At 46.7% G+C, this 16447-nt stretch overlaps 1 protein-coding gene across 8 annotated transcripts in view; it reads right to left on the reverse strand.

Annotated features, from left to right (window-relative positions):
- Positions 1-16447, reverse strand: part of LARP1 (La ribonucleoprotein 1, translational regulator) — an 81301-nt gene that overhangs the window by 17249 nt on the left and 47605 nt on the right. For 4 of the 8 annotated variants that reach the window (XM_036423727.2, XM_036423723.2, XM_045576381.1 and 1 more), the window contains exons 2-8: positions 3912-3973; positions 3584-3649; positions 2515-2689; positions 1588-1716; positions 1290-1496; positions 1028-1190; positions 65-209 (exon numbers count right to left, since the gene is read on the reverse strand). In XM_036423727.2, the coding sequence (XP_036279620.1) occupies positions 65-209; positions 1028-1190; positions 1290-1496; positions 1588-1716; positions 2515-2638 (768 nt within the window). In that variant the 5' untranslated portion in view covers positions 2639-2689; positions 3584-3649; positions 3912-3973. The remainder of the gene's footprint in view (positions 1-64; positions 210-1027; positions 1191-1289; positions 1497-1587; positions 1717-2514; positions 2690-3583; positions 3650-3911; positions 3974-16447) is intronic. The other 4 variants (XM_036423724.2, XM_036423726.2, XM_036423725.2 and 1 more) reach the window with 4 other exon arrangements.

Here is a 16447-nt window from a genome sequence, read left to right on the forward strand (position 1 = left end):
CAAACTCCATCTTTGCAAAGTCAGAACTATCTCCACACACACACCCTCGCCCCAGAAGACATACCGCAAAGATGAGTGAAATGTCGGTGGTAAGGGCCTGCACTCGGTGGAAGGAAGCAATAAGAGTGATGGGAAGGAAACCGTCAGCATCCATTTTCCGTCGCAGGAAGAAGTCGCGCTCTAAATTGTCCACGCTGAAGTAGTATTCACTAGGCGGAGGGAGAACAGGAATGATTGCTGCATCGTTTACAAATATGCCTTTCCTGTTCTGTTGCACACCCAGCGACCTCACACAACCTGACTTCCCTCTGTAGCCCTAGTGTACACACGTGGGTCTTAAGGACGGAAAGAAGTGTTATTCTTTCCTGGCTCCCTACCTTTGGTCAAACCACTCCTTCTGCCCTTCAGTCCCTTTGCATGCGTGGCAAACTCCCTTCTTCTCTGCTCCTGAAATACCTATCACATTCTATGTGCCATGATCTACTTCCTGTATGGCTCCCTTGCTGAACTGAGAAACAATAAATACACCAGAGTGGCCAGGAGCAAAGGTTTTACAATCAGACAGAAATGGACTCGACTATGTGTCTTGTCACTTACTAGTTGTGAGACAATGGGCAAGGCACTGGCAGTTTACTCATCTATAAAATGGGGATAAAACTAGCTCAGAGGAATTGACAATTGCAGGTTTAAATAAAAGAATGCCTATCAAGCATTTAGCCTCACCAATAGTGAGGACTTACGCGTTTGCTAGCATTCTGGCAATGAAGCCATTACAAAAGGACAGGGGGTGGGAGGGTAGTCTAAATATCTATTTGGTTAGTGGCAACCTGTCATTTTCTTAAGGTAAATACGGTATTACTGCACTGCTGTACAAAACAATAACTTTATGAACAATTAGCTTAAGAGATGAGAGAAAGTTATCTTTCTTAGCTCCAGCCAGGGCAGCAACTGCCCAGCTGCCAAACTCAGGCAGCTCACAAACCTCTACCCATCTCCTCTCTCCAGAAAGAAGGCTCCATCCACTCACATCTGGCGCTTGATGTAGTCTTTGAGCAGCTCCTGGTCCACACTGTAAAGCTCAGTGCTGCTGACATTGTCAAAGTAGTAGGTAATGTTGTTCATATACTTCGGGGTTCGAGGACCCTCTGTACCATCAAACTTTCGGTAGCCAAACTGGTAGTCAAAATGGGCTATAAGGAAAATGGGTGCCATGAGGGAGAGGCAATCTCAGCCCACGGCCCCTGCCGCACTCCCTGGGACATCCCGGAGCCCAAAGGGGCCTCACGTACTTCGAATGCCACCCCGGCCACGTCCGCGGCCACGACCACGCCCCCGTCCACGGCCGCGGAAGGAAGCCCGTGCCCCACCAGCCCCATCACTCTTCACACTCGATGTCTCATCCTGGTCGGGCCAGGCAGGCTCCGGTTTGGTCTCTGGTTGCCAGGTTGAGGTGGGGGGGGCCACAGGCACAGACACGAAGGTGGCAGGCTCAGACCCTGTAAAGAGAAGAGGGCTTTGGGTCAGGCCTGAAGGTGACCGCCATGACCAGGCCCTCCACAGTGGGGGGAGATCAAAGGTGGCACATACCTTTGATCTCCCCGCGGTTGGCAGGTGTGTGTCGTGGCTCTGGCGGGCGAACAGGACGCGAGACCAGTTTCTCTCTCGACACTTCAGGCTTCATGTCTATTTGCAATGGGACCCACTTGTGTTTGTTCCCTGGAAGACGGCACCGGCACAGAAGGGCTTGAAGGAGGTCCCTCCCAGCTATCCTTACCCCCAACTTTCTTCCCCTGTCCAGGGCTTCAGGCCTGAATCATAATCTGGTGACTTGGGCAAATTCCCTTCTCATGTTGGACCTCACTTTGATGGACACTCCTGGGTGACTTGCAACACCAATTTCTCCATGGTTGCCTTCTGGAGCCAGACACGTGTTTGCCCAGAATCAAGACTGCACTTTCCAGGCTCCCTTTAGACTTATGCCAAAGTTCTGGCTAGGAGAGCTGAGTAAAAGTAGTCAATCCCAGGTTGAGTCCCTAAAAGGGAGCCACTTTCCCGTTCCCCTTCCTGCTAGCTGGAGAGGGTAATAGCAAACACACAACAGCAAGATAAAAAGGAGTCGGAGTTGCCATTCTAAGCCTGGCCTACTTACACTGAGGGGTCAAGTGAAAGAAAGATTTCGTCTTGTTTAATCACTGTTACTCTGGATCTCGGTTAGAGCAGCCGAATTTATGCCCTAGCTTTAGTTTCAGCCAGAGCAATGAAAATCTTCCACAGGACAGCAACACATTAAGATACACAAAGAATACTGAGAAGACTTCACCTGCCTTGTGCTCTGCTAGAGCCCCACTGCTCAAGAGGGTTTACCAAATGTTTGTTTAATAAGAGAAGGATCTGACAGACCGATGACAGGTGAAGACTGCTGACCAGCCAGCCTCCTAAGGCCCCTGAAATTCCCCTGCCACTTCACAGTGCAGCCCTGCCACCTTCTCCCAAGCCCCACTCCAAGTCACTCACCTTTTTTCTTCTGACCCCCTCGCTGGGAGTCCTCATCCCCATTCTTCTCCTCCCCTGATTCATCCGATTTGGTTTTTGGGCTCTCCTTACTATCGCTCCCTTCTCCTTTCTCCTGTTCCTTCATGTCCTTTTTGGGTGGCAGCTTACGGGCAGGCTGAGACTTGTGGGACTGTGGCTACAAGTAGGAAATAAAGTAATCGGGAGGTGTGGTGAGTCTGCAAGTCTCATCACTAGAAAGACAGGGCAGAAGTAGCTGGAGCATGCGATGGCAGGGTGGGCTGGATGCATTCTAAAGGTCCTGTTTTCAAGCCCGATGCTTTTATTGGGAAGCGTGGTCAAACAGGCAAGAGGTGGGAGACAACCTGTCTCTCTGGCTTCAAGTCTAAGTGAAAGAGACAATCTCTAGGACAAAGGGGCTGGGACTCACAGAAGCCAAGTTTATTTACTCCCCACAATAAATAGGACCACATCCAGGTAGTTTGTGGGATGGAGGAGATGCTGGCCCTCAGCCTATCAACACTAACCCTGCCTGCAAACTGAAGGCCAGCGGCCACCATCAGGGAAGGACCTGGACCGTCAGCCTAGAATGAAAGCCAGGGAAGTAGAGGACTGACCAGGAGCCCCTCCTCTGCTGAAATTAGAGAGAGCTATAAGCTCCCTGAGAGGCTGATACCTGGTCAATGTCCAACCACTCTCTGGCAATCCAAGTGTAGTGATGGACAACACAGGTTCTGGAATAATGCAGCACACTTCACTTCCAAGCCACACTTGGCCATCAAAGGCTAGCAATTAACCTCACTCAGCCTTAATGGTCTCATCTAGAACATGGGAATGATTAAAGCACCTACTTTGGAGTCACTGTGAGGACTAGCTGAAATGATGAATATAGACAGCAGTTGGCAGTCACTAATATACAGCCAGGGCTTACATGATGACGCTTAGATAGTTCAATGCTGCCCAAATTGCACCAACCATTCCTCTTAAGACCTGAAGCTCTGAAAGCTTGAAAAGCCAAATGTGTAAATATAAACAAGAGTTCCATCCTACCCATCCCTTTCCTCAGACTCACCTGCACACACTTGTGGGCTATCTCTCCAGGTGTGGGCCAGTTGATTGCATCTCCAAAGTCACCAACCTGCAAGGCACATTCTATGAAGGCTCTGGGATGACCCCACCTCTGCCATTTCAACCTCTCGCCCAACACACAGCTCCATCAAGAGATCAGAGGCCAAATAAGTCTTTCCACTAGGACCATCAACCCTGGAGGCCCAGAAAGGTTCCCCTGCTATTTAGAGAAAATCCAGAACTACCTGGGAGCTCAGAAGCACCCAACTAGAACAGGGTGGGCCCCCCTTTCCCCCAGAAGACTCCTTGGGTTGTCTAATCCTATTCCTTACCTTGTTGCCTTTGCGCGGTTTAGGAACTGCTGCCCTCACCACCTTTGCTGGAACAGAATGTTCTGTGGGAACAAGAAGGGAGAAATTATTATGCAGAGCCTATGAAAAGGACCACTGCCAGCTCCTCACACCCATCACCATTCCCACTCCACAAGCAACCTGTAGGCTCCCAAAGGAAGATGACATGATAGAGTTAAAAGATGCGTGCTCTAAAACCAATAACAATTTTATCAGCTTTTCTGAAGAAATCATGGAAAGTGAGCTCATAAGGACAATCAGCAGCCAAGACCTCAGGAACTTGACTCTTTAAAAAAAAATAATAATAAATTAAAAAAAATATATATATATATATATATTTTATTGATTTTTTTACAGAAAGGAAGGGAAAAAGATAGAAACATCAATCAGCTGCCTCCTGCACACCCCCTACGGGGGATGTGCCCGCAACCAAGGTACATGCCCTTGACCAGAATCGAACCTGGGACCTCTTGAGTCTGCAGGCTGACGCTCTATCCACTGAGCCCAACCAGTTAGGGCAGGAACTTGACTCTTGAAGTGGGAAGGCTCTCACAGCCCTATGCTTCTTAACATTCTAGAAATCTGTGTGTGAGCAGATCAGGTCTAGTAATCACGGAGAAGGCAAGATAAAAACCCTAACTGAGCAATCAAGAAGTTAAAGCATCAGGGGCCTCTTTCTAAGACCACACACACCAAGGCCAGAACTCAGTCCTCAATGAGCTCTAGCAAAATAAGAGTTAGCCATTCAGGAAAATTCTGTCTGCCTTCAAAGTTCCCAAGGAAAAAGTGAGACCCCATTTGACTTAATCGTTCCACCTTTAGGAATTTATCCTAATGATTCAAATTAGAAAGTGTTTATTTAGAGTCACATAAAATATGTCCTCTAAAGTGCAAACCGCTAAAAACAACCTACAGTAGAAAACTGTCTCAATTAAAATTTAACAACTTTTATAGTCATTAGGAAGATAATGATTTCTACTGCTATGAAGAGATAAATAATAGATGAGAAATGATACAATCCTATTTTGGTAAATCAAAAAATGTGCACATGAACACATACATAGTAGAAACTCTGGAAGGATTTAAGAGTTACAGAGTTAAGTAGCATGTTTATAGTGATTTACCGTATTTTTCGGACCATAAGACGCTCCGGACCATAAGACGCACCAGTTTTTAGAGAAGGGAAATGAAGAAAAAAAGATTCTGAAAACAAATAGTGTCCTAAAATATTTTATGTGCATTAAAACCCAACATCACAGTCATAAACACATGTAATCAACCCTGTAAAGTAAACAGCAGCATTTAGAACCATTTTAGAGCCGGGCAAGCACAGAGACCACACAGAGCCGGGCAAGTAAAAAAACTTTTTTTTTTTAAAGTATATGTGTAGGCTATATTTGGACCATAAGACGCAGGGACTTTTTCCCCCCACTTCTGGGGGGGAAAAAGTGCGTCTAATTGTCCAAAAAATATGGTATTTTTGTTTTGGCATTCTCCAGCAGTTTCAAAAAAGACAGACATGAGTTTTTAAAAATAAAGTGTGTGTGTGTGTGTGTGTTAAGGAAGTGGATCCGATCCCTTCTACTCCTACACTTGTTTTCTCAACACAGTTCTGAAGGGTTTCTAAACCCTTCCTCCTGCAGACAGACCCCCTGGACTCTGCTCACCCACTTCTCTCCTATCACTCTGTCTCCATTGCTGGCCAGCCATGCCAGGGCAAGAACTGCCTCCAGTCTCTGTGCAAAGAAATTTGCAAGGTCAGTCTCAAAAGGAATGTTCTACTCCTTGATCAGACCTATGTTCCCTTAATGAGTAGAGAGAGTGCTTCCTTGGCTCTAACTGTGAAGCCACTGCATTCTTGGCTTCTATCCATACCAGAGCCACTTGGCCCCTCAAGACACTCTACACACTTCTGATACATGAAGCCGTGAACCCCAGCCCCACTGCTAGGAGTAGAGAATCAGAAATCTCTGCCTATAGGATGGAACTCTTAGACCCAGAAAGCTCCTAACTCCATACTGATTTCCTTACTAATCTTGGGTTGATCCAGAGAAGCTTAAGGCCACCGAGCACTTTGACTATGCTGTTTCGAACCAGGACCCTGGCAGAGGCAGCTATTTCATTACAGGATCAGCTTCCTCGATTACACCTGAGCCATGGTGGTAATCCCTCCTCCTGGCCCCAATACCCCATGCATGCTACCAGGAGGAAAAACATCAAGGGCTTGCAACATCAAATTCATTAACAAGTTAAAAGAGGGAATCAAGTTTGGTGGATGAGTTATTCCTGAAGACTTTCTGGGAAAGGGAAAGGCAAAGTTTTTCAGGTCATTGTCTGTTTCTTCTAATAAAAACTCTTTCAAAGTTGGGAAGTCAGATCCTATGATCACCCTGCCTGATATTTTGTTCGCCAAGATCACAAAGGGACATGGTAAAGTAGTGAAAGTTCAACCCCAGTTAAGGAGAGAGCCCTTCTGTCACTAAAAGACTCCACTGATTCCCTACCCCCCCACCAATCCCAAACTAACCAGGAGAATGTGGCTAGTGTGGGCACACATGGAATATTCTACAGTCTTGTGTGAAGTTTGTTGAAAATGCCCCATTCCTAGCTAACGTCTCTCTACCCCAAAACCCATAGTGGCCTGCTCTTGTTCTGCTCCCAACTAGGATCTCAAGCTGCCTCTGCCCCAAGAAAGAACTAAGTCCCATAAGAGACCCCAAAAAAGCACACTAGGGCGAGAGAACTATTTCTGCCTTTAACCTGTTAACTGGGGAGTTCCCTTTTTAATTACGCAACCTGTAATGGGCGCGTACTCTTTCACTAGGACGTGTCAGTACGTCACGCCCGGAGGACGTAATTTCATATTATTATTACTTTTTTTAAAAATATATTTTTATTGATTTTGTACAGAGAGGAAGGGAGAGAGATAGAGAGTTAGAAATATCAATGAGAGAGAGTCATCGATCAGCTGCCTCTTGCACACCCGCTACTGGGGATGTGCCCACAACCAAGGTACATGCCCTTGACCGGAATCAAACCCGGGACCCTTCAGTCCCCAAGCCGACGCTCTATCCATTGAGCCAAACCGGTCTTGGCTATTATTATTTTTTATTTATACTTGTTTAAAATAAATGATATATACATTTTTTCATTTATTTATATATAAAGCACAAAGGAAAATACAAAATTACAAAAAAAAAATAGAAAAGAATACCAACAAAAAAAATGGAAACATCGAATTAAAAAATTATAAATTTTACAAACAATTTTACTGACTTCAATTACACATCCCTTCCAGAGTCTCCTCTCAGCCACCTACCTACCCTTCCCAGGCAAACACACGTGTCCCCAATGGGGCCTGGAATCGGAAAGGGACCCCAAGAAAACCAATTCTTTGCACAGGCACCAGCCCCCTCCCTCCACCTCTGAATTCTGAAACATGCCTAGTCACCCTGACCCGGTCAGTGCTCAGGAAACACAGAAGTCACCACCCTGTGCCTCCCTAACAAACAGTTGTAAAATGTTAGAGCAGCAAAAGGGACCCTAGTTCTAATACCCTCTGCTTGAAGATAGGGAACTGAGGTCCCCCAAAGAAAAGGGGCTTCCCCAGGAAGAGCCAGGATGGGCGATGGAAGTCTCAACCCAAAGTCAACTTCCTTTTCCAGTGCTCACCAGAAATCCTGTGTGTCCACTGGCAGGAGAAAGGATCCCAAACCTTCCTGGTGCAATGTTAGGACATTACCCTGGTATTCCCTGGCAAACAGGGTTACTGAGGGTAGGGAGAGGTTCTCAGGAGGGATAAGTGGGGTGAGATGGGTCTTACATGGGGACTCCATTCTATAAGGGGAAGAAGCTGAAGACAAGAGGCCATCGGAGTGTCTTCATCCTTGACTAAGGGAAGTCAGGAGCTAATGAATACCTTGAAAAGGACAAAAGCTGCTTTCTGTCCCATTGGCCCAGAGTCTGCCAGGAGCCAGCACGACTCTAGTTCCAGGGGGTTCAAGGGTTTCCTGGATCCTCAGCTGGGTCTGTGTATTAGATGCAGCACACCAACATCTCCATGTGCGTGTGTTGGGGGAGGTGGAGCACCAGCAGACTTTTGACAATCTGTATCTGCACGGCCACGTCACTCTTTTTAGCTAATATTGAGAGTGGTGGGAAGAGGGGAGCTGACCACCGGAAGCTAATGCAGGATGACAGGAAACAAAGAGGGTAGGTGGGAGATGCGGCTGGGCAGAGGGGTTAATGAGTGAGGTGGTGGGAGCGGAGGGCAGCTTTCCAGCAAAGTGGGGTAGTTGACCAAGAACCACTGAGATTCTGCCTTTCTACACCTCAACTTTCAAGTATGTGACACCCCATTATTCAAAAACTGATTAGGAAAGTAGGACAGACAGTCCTTTAGCACACAGTTTGTTATGTGATGCGCTTGGGTCAGAATCCCTGCATACTCTTCCCCTTGCAACTCCAGTTTCCTTTTCTGTAAAACTGGAGTCTTAATTATCTCATAGGGCCACTGTGACTGTTAAATGAGCAGTAAAAGTGCCAGCACACAGCAAATGCTAAAAATACAACTGACTCTTAAAATCTGTGCAGTAGAAAATCCACATGACTTCTGACTTCCTCAAAACTTGTCCCATTGGTTCTAGGACCTACCCCCCGCCCCACCCCAAACCACCCACAGATAAAATTCATGGCTGCTCAAGTCCCTTATATAAAACAAGAGTAGGCCTTCCTTCTCCCAGCTGCTGGCCCCAGCTTCCCTCTGGTACCTGGGACCTGGGCTTCCCTCGCAGTCGCGGCTTCATCTGGTCTAATTAGCATATCACGCTTTTATTATTATAGATGGCATTAAATCAATGCATACAGTTGGCCCTCTGCATCTAGCAGGTCAAAATAGTACAGGTACTTATTGGAAAAAATAAATAAATCCATGTCTAAGTAAACCTATGCAGTTCAAACCTGTGTTGTTCAAGGGTCAAATGTAAATGCTAATTAAAATTTAAATGCACAAAGGAAGTTTAATATTTTTAAGCCATCCCTATCCTCATCAGTAAAGAAACCATAAAATAATCAACATGAAAAGAATCAGAGCATGTATGAAAAAACTCTTGGCTCAACTCACTGATTCAGATTACAAATGAGCCCCCCTTCCCAAACCTGGCTCTTCTTCCAGATACTGCCCTCCAAACACAGACTGGGTTCCAGAGCAGATTTCCCCAGGAAAGAGGGAGGAAAGAAGGGAAATGTACCACAAACTTCCAGGGAGGCTTTGGCAGAAACCTCTGCCGTGCTGGAGAGGAAGGAAGAGTATACGGAAGGCCTAGAGTTCCCTTTCAGTTGAAATTTAGTCATTCAATTTTTTACTCAGCACAGAAGAGGAATAGAGAGCCTCAAATAGTCTCGTTTAGTCTACAAAGGGGCTAAACCCATTAACACCTGTTACAAAGCCAAATAAAAAGACAAATGTTTCCTACATTACCTTATTCCAAAAAGATCCTTAAAGCTGACCTTTTGAAATAAAAACTACTCAGAGGGGCCAGATTTAGGAAGTCTAAGGAGCAAGAAGTTGGTCAACCAAGGGGAAACTAGTGAAGGTTTTTAGGGAGAGAGGTACACAGGAGAATCAAACTCATCTATCAGATTGTGGTAAGAATTGCCAAGAGGGAGAAGCTGGAACTGAAGCTGAGGGACCAAGTGTGGGTGAAAGGTGAGACAGGTCTGGGCTAAGGAGAAAGCATATAGGACTGAGAGTAGTGGCCTGAGAGGACTAGATTTCAGGCCTTACTGCCAGGGGAATGGAGAAGGCCAAAGGTTTATTTTGGGGCTGGCACCAATCTCCTGGAGAATGGCATCTGAAATGGCCGAGTTTACCCTGCTTGCAAAACACACACACACACACACACACACACACACACACTTATATGTTGGGGAGCAGGTAATTTGTTAGGCTTTGCTTGAGTTCACACTCACCCACCTGCTGCCCTATCCCTGGCCATTCGGTTGACCTCCTTGTAGGGAGACCTCAGAGCCCTTGCAGATCCCAAGTGCCCTTGCTAGCATTTTCACAGCTTTCCTTTTAAGTGTTCACTGCCTGGCTACATACCTAATCCCACCCTGCCCCCACCGTGCGATCCTTGAAGGCAGAAACTAGGCTGCCTTCCCAGCAGTAATCCCAGTGTGTAGCTCAGGGCCTGGCAACACCATCTCACACCGGAGAAGAACAAGGGCTTTGCTTCCCAAGTGCCAATTCCTAAGGCTGTGGCCTCAGCCCTCAGTCTTCAGCAGGGAGCCCTCCCCAAGCTGAAGTAGCCTAGGCCAGTGGATGGCAAACTCATTAGTAAACAGAGCCAAATATCAACAGTACAACGATTGACATTTCTTTCTTTCTTTTTTTTATATATCTTATTGATTTTCAACAGAGAGTCAGAAACATCGACGAGAGAGAATCATTGATCAGCTGCCTCCTGCACACCCCCCACTGGGGAGGTGCCCGCAACCAAGATACATGCCCCAGATCAGAATCGAACCTGGGACTGAGACCGGAATCAAACCTGGGACCTTTCAGTCTGCAGCCGACGCTATATCCACTGAGCCAACCCGGTTTCGGCTGACATTTCTTTTGAGAGCCAAATTCTTTAAACTTAAACTTCTTCTAACGCCATTTCTTCAAAATAGACTCGCCCAGGTCATGGTATTTTGTGGAAGAGCCACACTCAAGGGGCCAAAGAGCCACATGTGGCTCAAGAACTGCAGTTTGCCAACCAGGGTTCTAGGCAATGCTAGAGCCAGGCCCCAAACCTGCCTTAACTAAGATCACCTATCATCAATGTTGGGTCCTGGCCAGACTCCACTCATCAATTTTATCACCTGGGGATACTATCTACCACCCCCTCCCTGAGCCTCACCTTCCTCAACTGAACAAAAGGTGGTAATATTAGGTCTAGAGGTTTGGGGAGAGACTTCTCACCAAAGCAGAGGAAATGCTAGCAACAAGCTGTGGTTGTGATAACATTAACAAGTACAGATAATATGTATTGAGCACTTACCAGATGCCATGCCCTGTTCTAACATTCAGTAAGTTCCTCTAATTGGTTTCATTTTACAAACAAGGAAACCAAGGCACATGGTGCAAGGGTATTTTTTTGCCAAAATCACAGCCAGCAAGCAGAACAGGATTTGAAGCCAAGCAGTCTGACTCTAAAACCTGTGCTCTTAACAGAGAGAAGGGTCCCAGTTACCTCCTCAGAGTGGCCAACAGGGCAGGCACTCAAAGGCAGGGCTGCAGAGGTATCATTCTACACACTGGGAAAAACCAAGGCCCAGGAAGAGAAACCAAACGTCACAGAACAGGGCAAGTGACACTGAGGATTGAATGCTAGCAACCTGACAATCCTCTTCTCCCCTATCCAGAGAGGACCAGGGACACTCACCAAGAACACCCAGCTGAAGTCCCCACCTCTGGAACCCCTGGAGCCCTGGGAGAAAAGGAACAAAAGACTCCAGTTCATCTGACATGGAGTCTACCTCCACCCTCTGCCTGAGCTGCAGTCCAGACCCTGACTGTAGAAGGCAGTAGATCAAGGGGAGGTTGAGGTGGGCAAGGAAAGGAAGTCTGGGTTACATCCTCACCCTTTTGCTCCATTCCAAACAGCCTATGCCCTAGGGCAGAGTCTAAAAAGCCAGATGTATTCTCACCTGTCACCCAGCCTGCAGATGGGGTGGTCACAAAGAAGGAACATTCTACTCCAGAGCAAAAGGAATGTCGGGTTAACCCTCCTCACCTTGGTTACCAGTTCTCCCGCTGCAGTTGCCGTTGCCACCAGTCCTCAGAAGCCTCTCTCTGCCCAGCCCTCCCGCCACAAATTCCCCCCTCAGACTTGCAGATGAAACACAGGAGGGGGCTGAAGGGTGCTCTTGTGGGGAGGGATGGACAGAGAGAGGGAGAGAAACCTTCAGAAGGTCAGATCATCTTGAGGCTCCACTCAAAAGACCAGCTGAGCCAGCCCAGGACTGCAGAGTCTATGCCTCTAGGCTTGGGAGGAGGGGCAGGGCTCCCGTCACATGATGCCACACAGCTGGGCCCAGGACCAGCTCATGTCAACTATCTTTAGCCCCTGGTGACCCAAGCAGCTCGGTGTCCACACTCTCCCTGCAGCCCTCAGATGACTGTGATCACCCTCACTGCTGGTACCAGTCCCTAAAGTCCTATCCCCACAGCTGAAATATACCAGCAGCCAGTGAAGTCCCTGGCCTCTTAAGTGCCAGCTCCCTACACCAGACTTTCCAAACGGCACGTTTAGAAGAGTAATAACCATAGCCACTGTTTACTGGGTGCTGAATGTAACAAAAACTGGCCTAAGTTGCTTTCTATATGTCATTTCACTAAAATGCCTTAAAATAAAACCCACTATTATTCTACCGAAGAAAATGAAACTGAGGGAAGGGACTTGCCCAAGGTCGCACAGTATATTCCATGTGACATTATTCACAGATCGCAGGGTAAACCTTCCAAGGAGATCCTCCCTGACTATTCAATGTAAGTTTGGCCCTCCTAGCAATTCTAAATCAAGTTCCAATTCAGCCTATAATTTGGGGTCTTCAGAGCACTCACCATCCCAAAATAGATGCATTTGTGTATATCCTAACCCACTAATCAATTACTGAGCACATACTAGGTGCTAGCAGGGTGTCAAAGCTCTTTACATGCAATAGCTCAGTTATTTTTCACTGCAACTCTAGGAGGTAGGTGTGACAACGATTCCTAGATTATAGGTGCGGAAACTGAGACTCAGAAAATAGGCTATCTACCTTGCTCAAGGACACCAGGCTAGCAAGTAGCAGAGCTAGGGTTAGAAACTCAGGTACAGCCTCCTGCCCCCAATCCTGGACTTCACCAGCTCGTACCATCCCTCGGTGAGAACGACTGGGAGCTCCATAGAGTAAGGATCTTTTCTACCTGCCCACTAGACCCTGGAATCCAGGGCTGCAACCTGTGCATGGCAGGCCCACAGTAAATATTTACGGAATGAAGGAATTTACATAGGTATGGGTACTCAACTTCCCAGAAAATTCTCTTCTTGAAAGGAAGGTTATTTAACTCATTCCATCATGACAGAGCAGCGTGGCAGCTGTAATCCTTTTAGAGCCCAGACCTATGCTCTGTCCTCAGAGTTGGAACCAGTGTGCTTCAATCCAAACATCAGGGGGCAGCTCTGGGAATAGAGGTCACACAGTCCAGCACAAGGACTACCCAGAGGTCCCAGACCATACCATAAATCACAAGGCTGGCAGATACGGCGGGGCTAGGAAGCACAGGCACCAACTCTCAAACATAGTATTGCCAAAGATTCTGTGTTTTCAAGAAAAATAGAAAAACAAAAGTAGGCACCAATGAGAAATTTCCTGCTTTCTAAATGCTGTCAATAAATTATCATTGAAAAAACCCTTCTACATACCATATTCCGTCTGTGGGCTCTCTAAGTCAGCGGTCACCAACCTTTCGGACCTCAGAGACCACCAGTGGAAGGCCCAAGGGACAGGCAAGTCATCAGGCGGCTGGGCTCTGACTTCAGGAACCAGTCTCTCAGGAAGGTTCTAAGACACATGCAACCTTCTGCTGCCCTCCCAACCTCATTATTCTGATGGGGAGGCTGCTGCCCTTAAACTGCTTTCCTGCTATCCCTAGTGATCACCCACCACCTCAGGTAATGCAACCTCATTTTTTTTTAACCTATATGTAGGGCATTCTCTGCTGGAAGAGGCTTCTGGGTCCAAGAAATTACTCTGGATTATTACTTTATGACAGGAAAACTGAGGCCCAGGAAGGATCAGGCTGTGCCCAAGGTGACCTGTGACTTTTTGTGAAGCTGACACTGAACATTGAGTTCTTGCCTCCAGATTCAGAGCTTTTCCCACAGGTAGGAAAGTCAAGTTCCCCCTCAACAAACACATTCTGTGCACCATTGCACCTATGCATAGTGCTTGGGGCAGGGGCCCAAGCAGTAGAGGAGCTGCCCCCCTCTCTGCTTTTTTGTTTTTGAAATATATTTTTATTGATTTTGGAGAGGGAGAGGGAGAGAAACATCAATGATGAGAGAGAATCACTTGATCAGCTGTCTTCTGTGCACCCCCCTATGGGGCTCAAGCCCACAACTCAGACATGTGACCTGACCAGAAAACTAACAATGACCTCCTGGTTCATAGGTCAACCTCTTAGCCACACCAGGGCTATGGGCTGCCCTCTGTTTTTAAGAAAACTGACTTCTCACCCTAGCTGGTGTGGCTCAGTAGAGCATCAGCCTGTGGACTGAAGAGTCCTGGTTTCGTGGGTGTGCAGGAGCTCCTCATCATTGATGTTTCCATCTCTCTTCCTCTCTGAAATATATATATTTTTAAATCAATGAAAAAATATATATTTAAAAAAAAGAAAACTGACTTATCACGTGGAACTGGAATACATGACAGAAAAGGAGGGGTGTACTGCATGAAGTATACTTGGGGAGCAGGCCCCACATTCACCCCTAACTTGACTTCACATTTCTCCAGGGAAGGATGGGTCTCAGCTCTCTGAAAGACCCGGTGTAAGCAGGCCTGACTAGCCTTCTATCCAGTGTGGCAGTGGGGTACTCTGGCTAACCGTTTCTTGCTCTCTGGACTGAACAATCTCTAACAACTCCAGCCCTGCAAACCAGGGACACTTAGTTACCAAAAACTCCAGAGATAGAAGGGGCTTGCCAGTGCCTGGAAGCAGATGGGGAGCTAGAGGTCTTGGGCAGAAACTAGTTCCCTAAATCCAGGTCACCCAGGCTGGTCTTGCTCTCTAGAAGCCCCGGATTCAGTGCCACATGCTTCATCCCAAGTGGAAAGAAGTAGAGCCCTGGGCATTATGGATGTGGAGACAGGAGCTGCCCCATCTGCAGACTCCCTAACTCTGCTGACAGAAGGCAGCAGGTACCATATTCCACACCCTTCCCCTTTAGCAAATGTAGAGGGGTCTCACCCCCCGCCCCAAAATGCACCTCACCACCATTTTTACAAGACTGCTGGGCTAAGAAGCAGGAGAGAACAGTTTAACAGCATGTACTTTGAAGTCAACTCGAAGAACTTCTCAATACCAGCCACCATCAAATAAGTAACCCAGAAGGCTGGTGAGATGGTCAAATATGAGCCACTGTTCATGTAGCCTGTAAATTGAGAGGCACCAACTAGGCCACACAGGATAAAGGCCAAGCAAGCAGGCTTGTGAGGAAGTGGAAAGGCACCTTACATGGAAGTTCTTAGAAGAGTCAGACTTAACCTCTGGTTTTCTAAAACTATGAAAGGGGTTCATGACAGCTGCTAGTACATAGGATTTAAGAAGCTTAAATTAAACCATAAACACAGAACTAGCATAAATGTATGACAGTATTCTTTTTGTCTTCTTTGATGCTAAAAATAAATAAAAGGAGACTGTGATCACAGCAAATAACTAGGAACATACAATTATAAATTTCAGAGAAACAGCAAGTAATTTATTAAAAATAAGCATGTTCCATGAAATATTTGGGATACCTTATTATTCAATTTATGCATCCTGTATTACCTGCTAAATCTGGCTACTATAGGGAAGAAGAGCCATTACCCCATGACAGTGGGGTAGTAAGTAGGAGGAGCCTCAAACAGGGATGCCAGTAATGGCATAGAATCTACAGCTCTTGCTGTGGGAGCTGGGCAAAAATTCCCACCTACGGGTGTCTTCACTTTCTCCATTCAGAGGCCTGTGGTCAGGGCAGAGGATACCTGTCATCTCATGCTCATTTATCACTTGAACCACAACTTCAGATGAAGCCAGCTTTCTAGGCTGCACTTCTTACACAGTTAGTGGATGCATAGATTCTCATTTTAATCTTTTTCTTTTACACTTACATTCCTTTGTATTAAATATTTAATAGTTTCTTAAAAAGAGAAATAAGTGGCAGAGCCCAAGCCCCTTTGCCACTTCATCTCCCACTCAGCTAGAGTTACTGTGCAGAAGCTGATATTTAAAATAAACACACAAAAAACAACCCTCACTTCACAGCTGTGAAAACCCAGACTTATGAGTGTAGACTTGCAATACCATAATTCTACAATCTAAGGACACCTGGGGGGGGGGGGGGTGGAATTTGGGGGAGAGGAGCCTTGGTTAAAATGCAGATTCCTATCTTCCCCCAAGCTCCAGAAATCAGGTTGGGAAGAGGGGCAGAGTTACAATAGATTATCCTGTGCAATGGTGATGCCAATTGATGTTTGACAATGAGTGAGACCACCGGGAAGGGACCCGGGTCTCCAGTCTCCCTTGCAGACAGGAATTACCAGGCCCACAAGAGCAGGAGGTAATGTGCTTCCATTACACACACACAGAGCAGCCAGGAAGAGTGCATGAGGAGCACATCCCTTTCATTTATCTTCTAGTCCAATTCCCAGCATCAGGAACCAGTACCTGTTAAGAAGCCACAAGCTGAGTGTCTTGACAGATATGAGGTCACAAAGGATGGGTC

Source organism: Pipistrellus kuhlii, unplaced genomic scaffold, assembly GCF_014108245.1.
Source record: "Pipistrellus kuhlii isolate mPipKuh1 unplaced genomic scaffold, mPipKuh1.p scaffold_m20_p_8, whole genome shotgun sequence".
Classification (NCBI taxonomy): Eukaryota; Metazoa; Chordata; class Mammalia; order Chiroptera; family Vespertilionidae; genus Pipistrellus; species Pipistrellus kuhlii.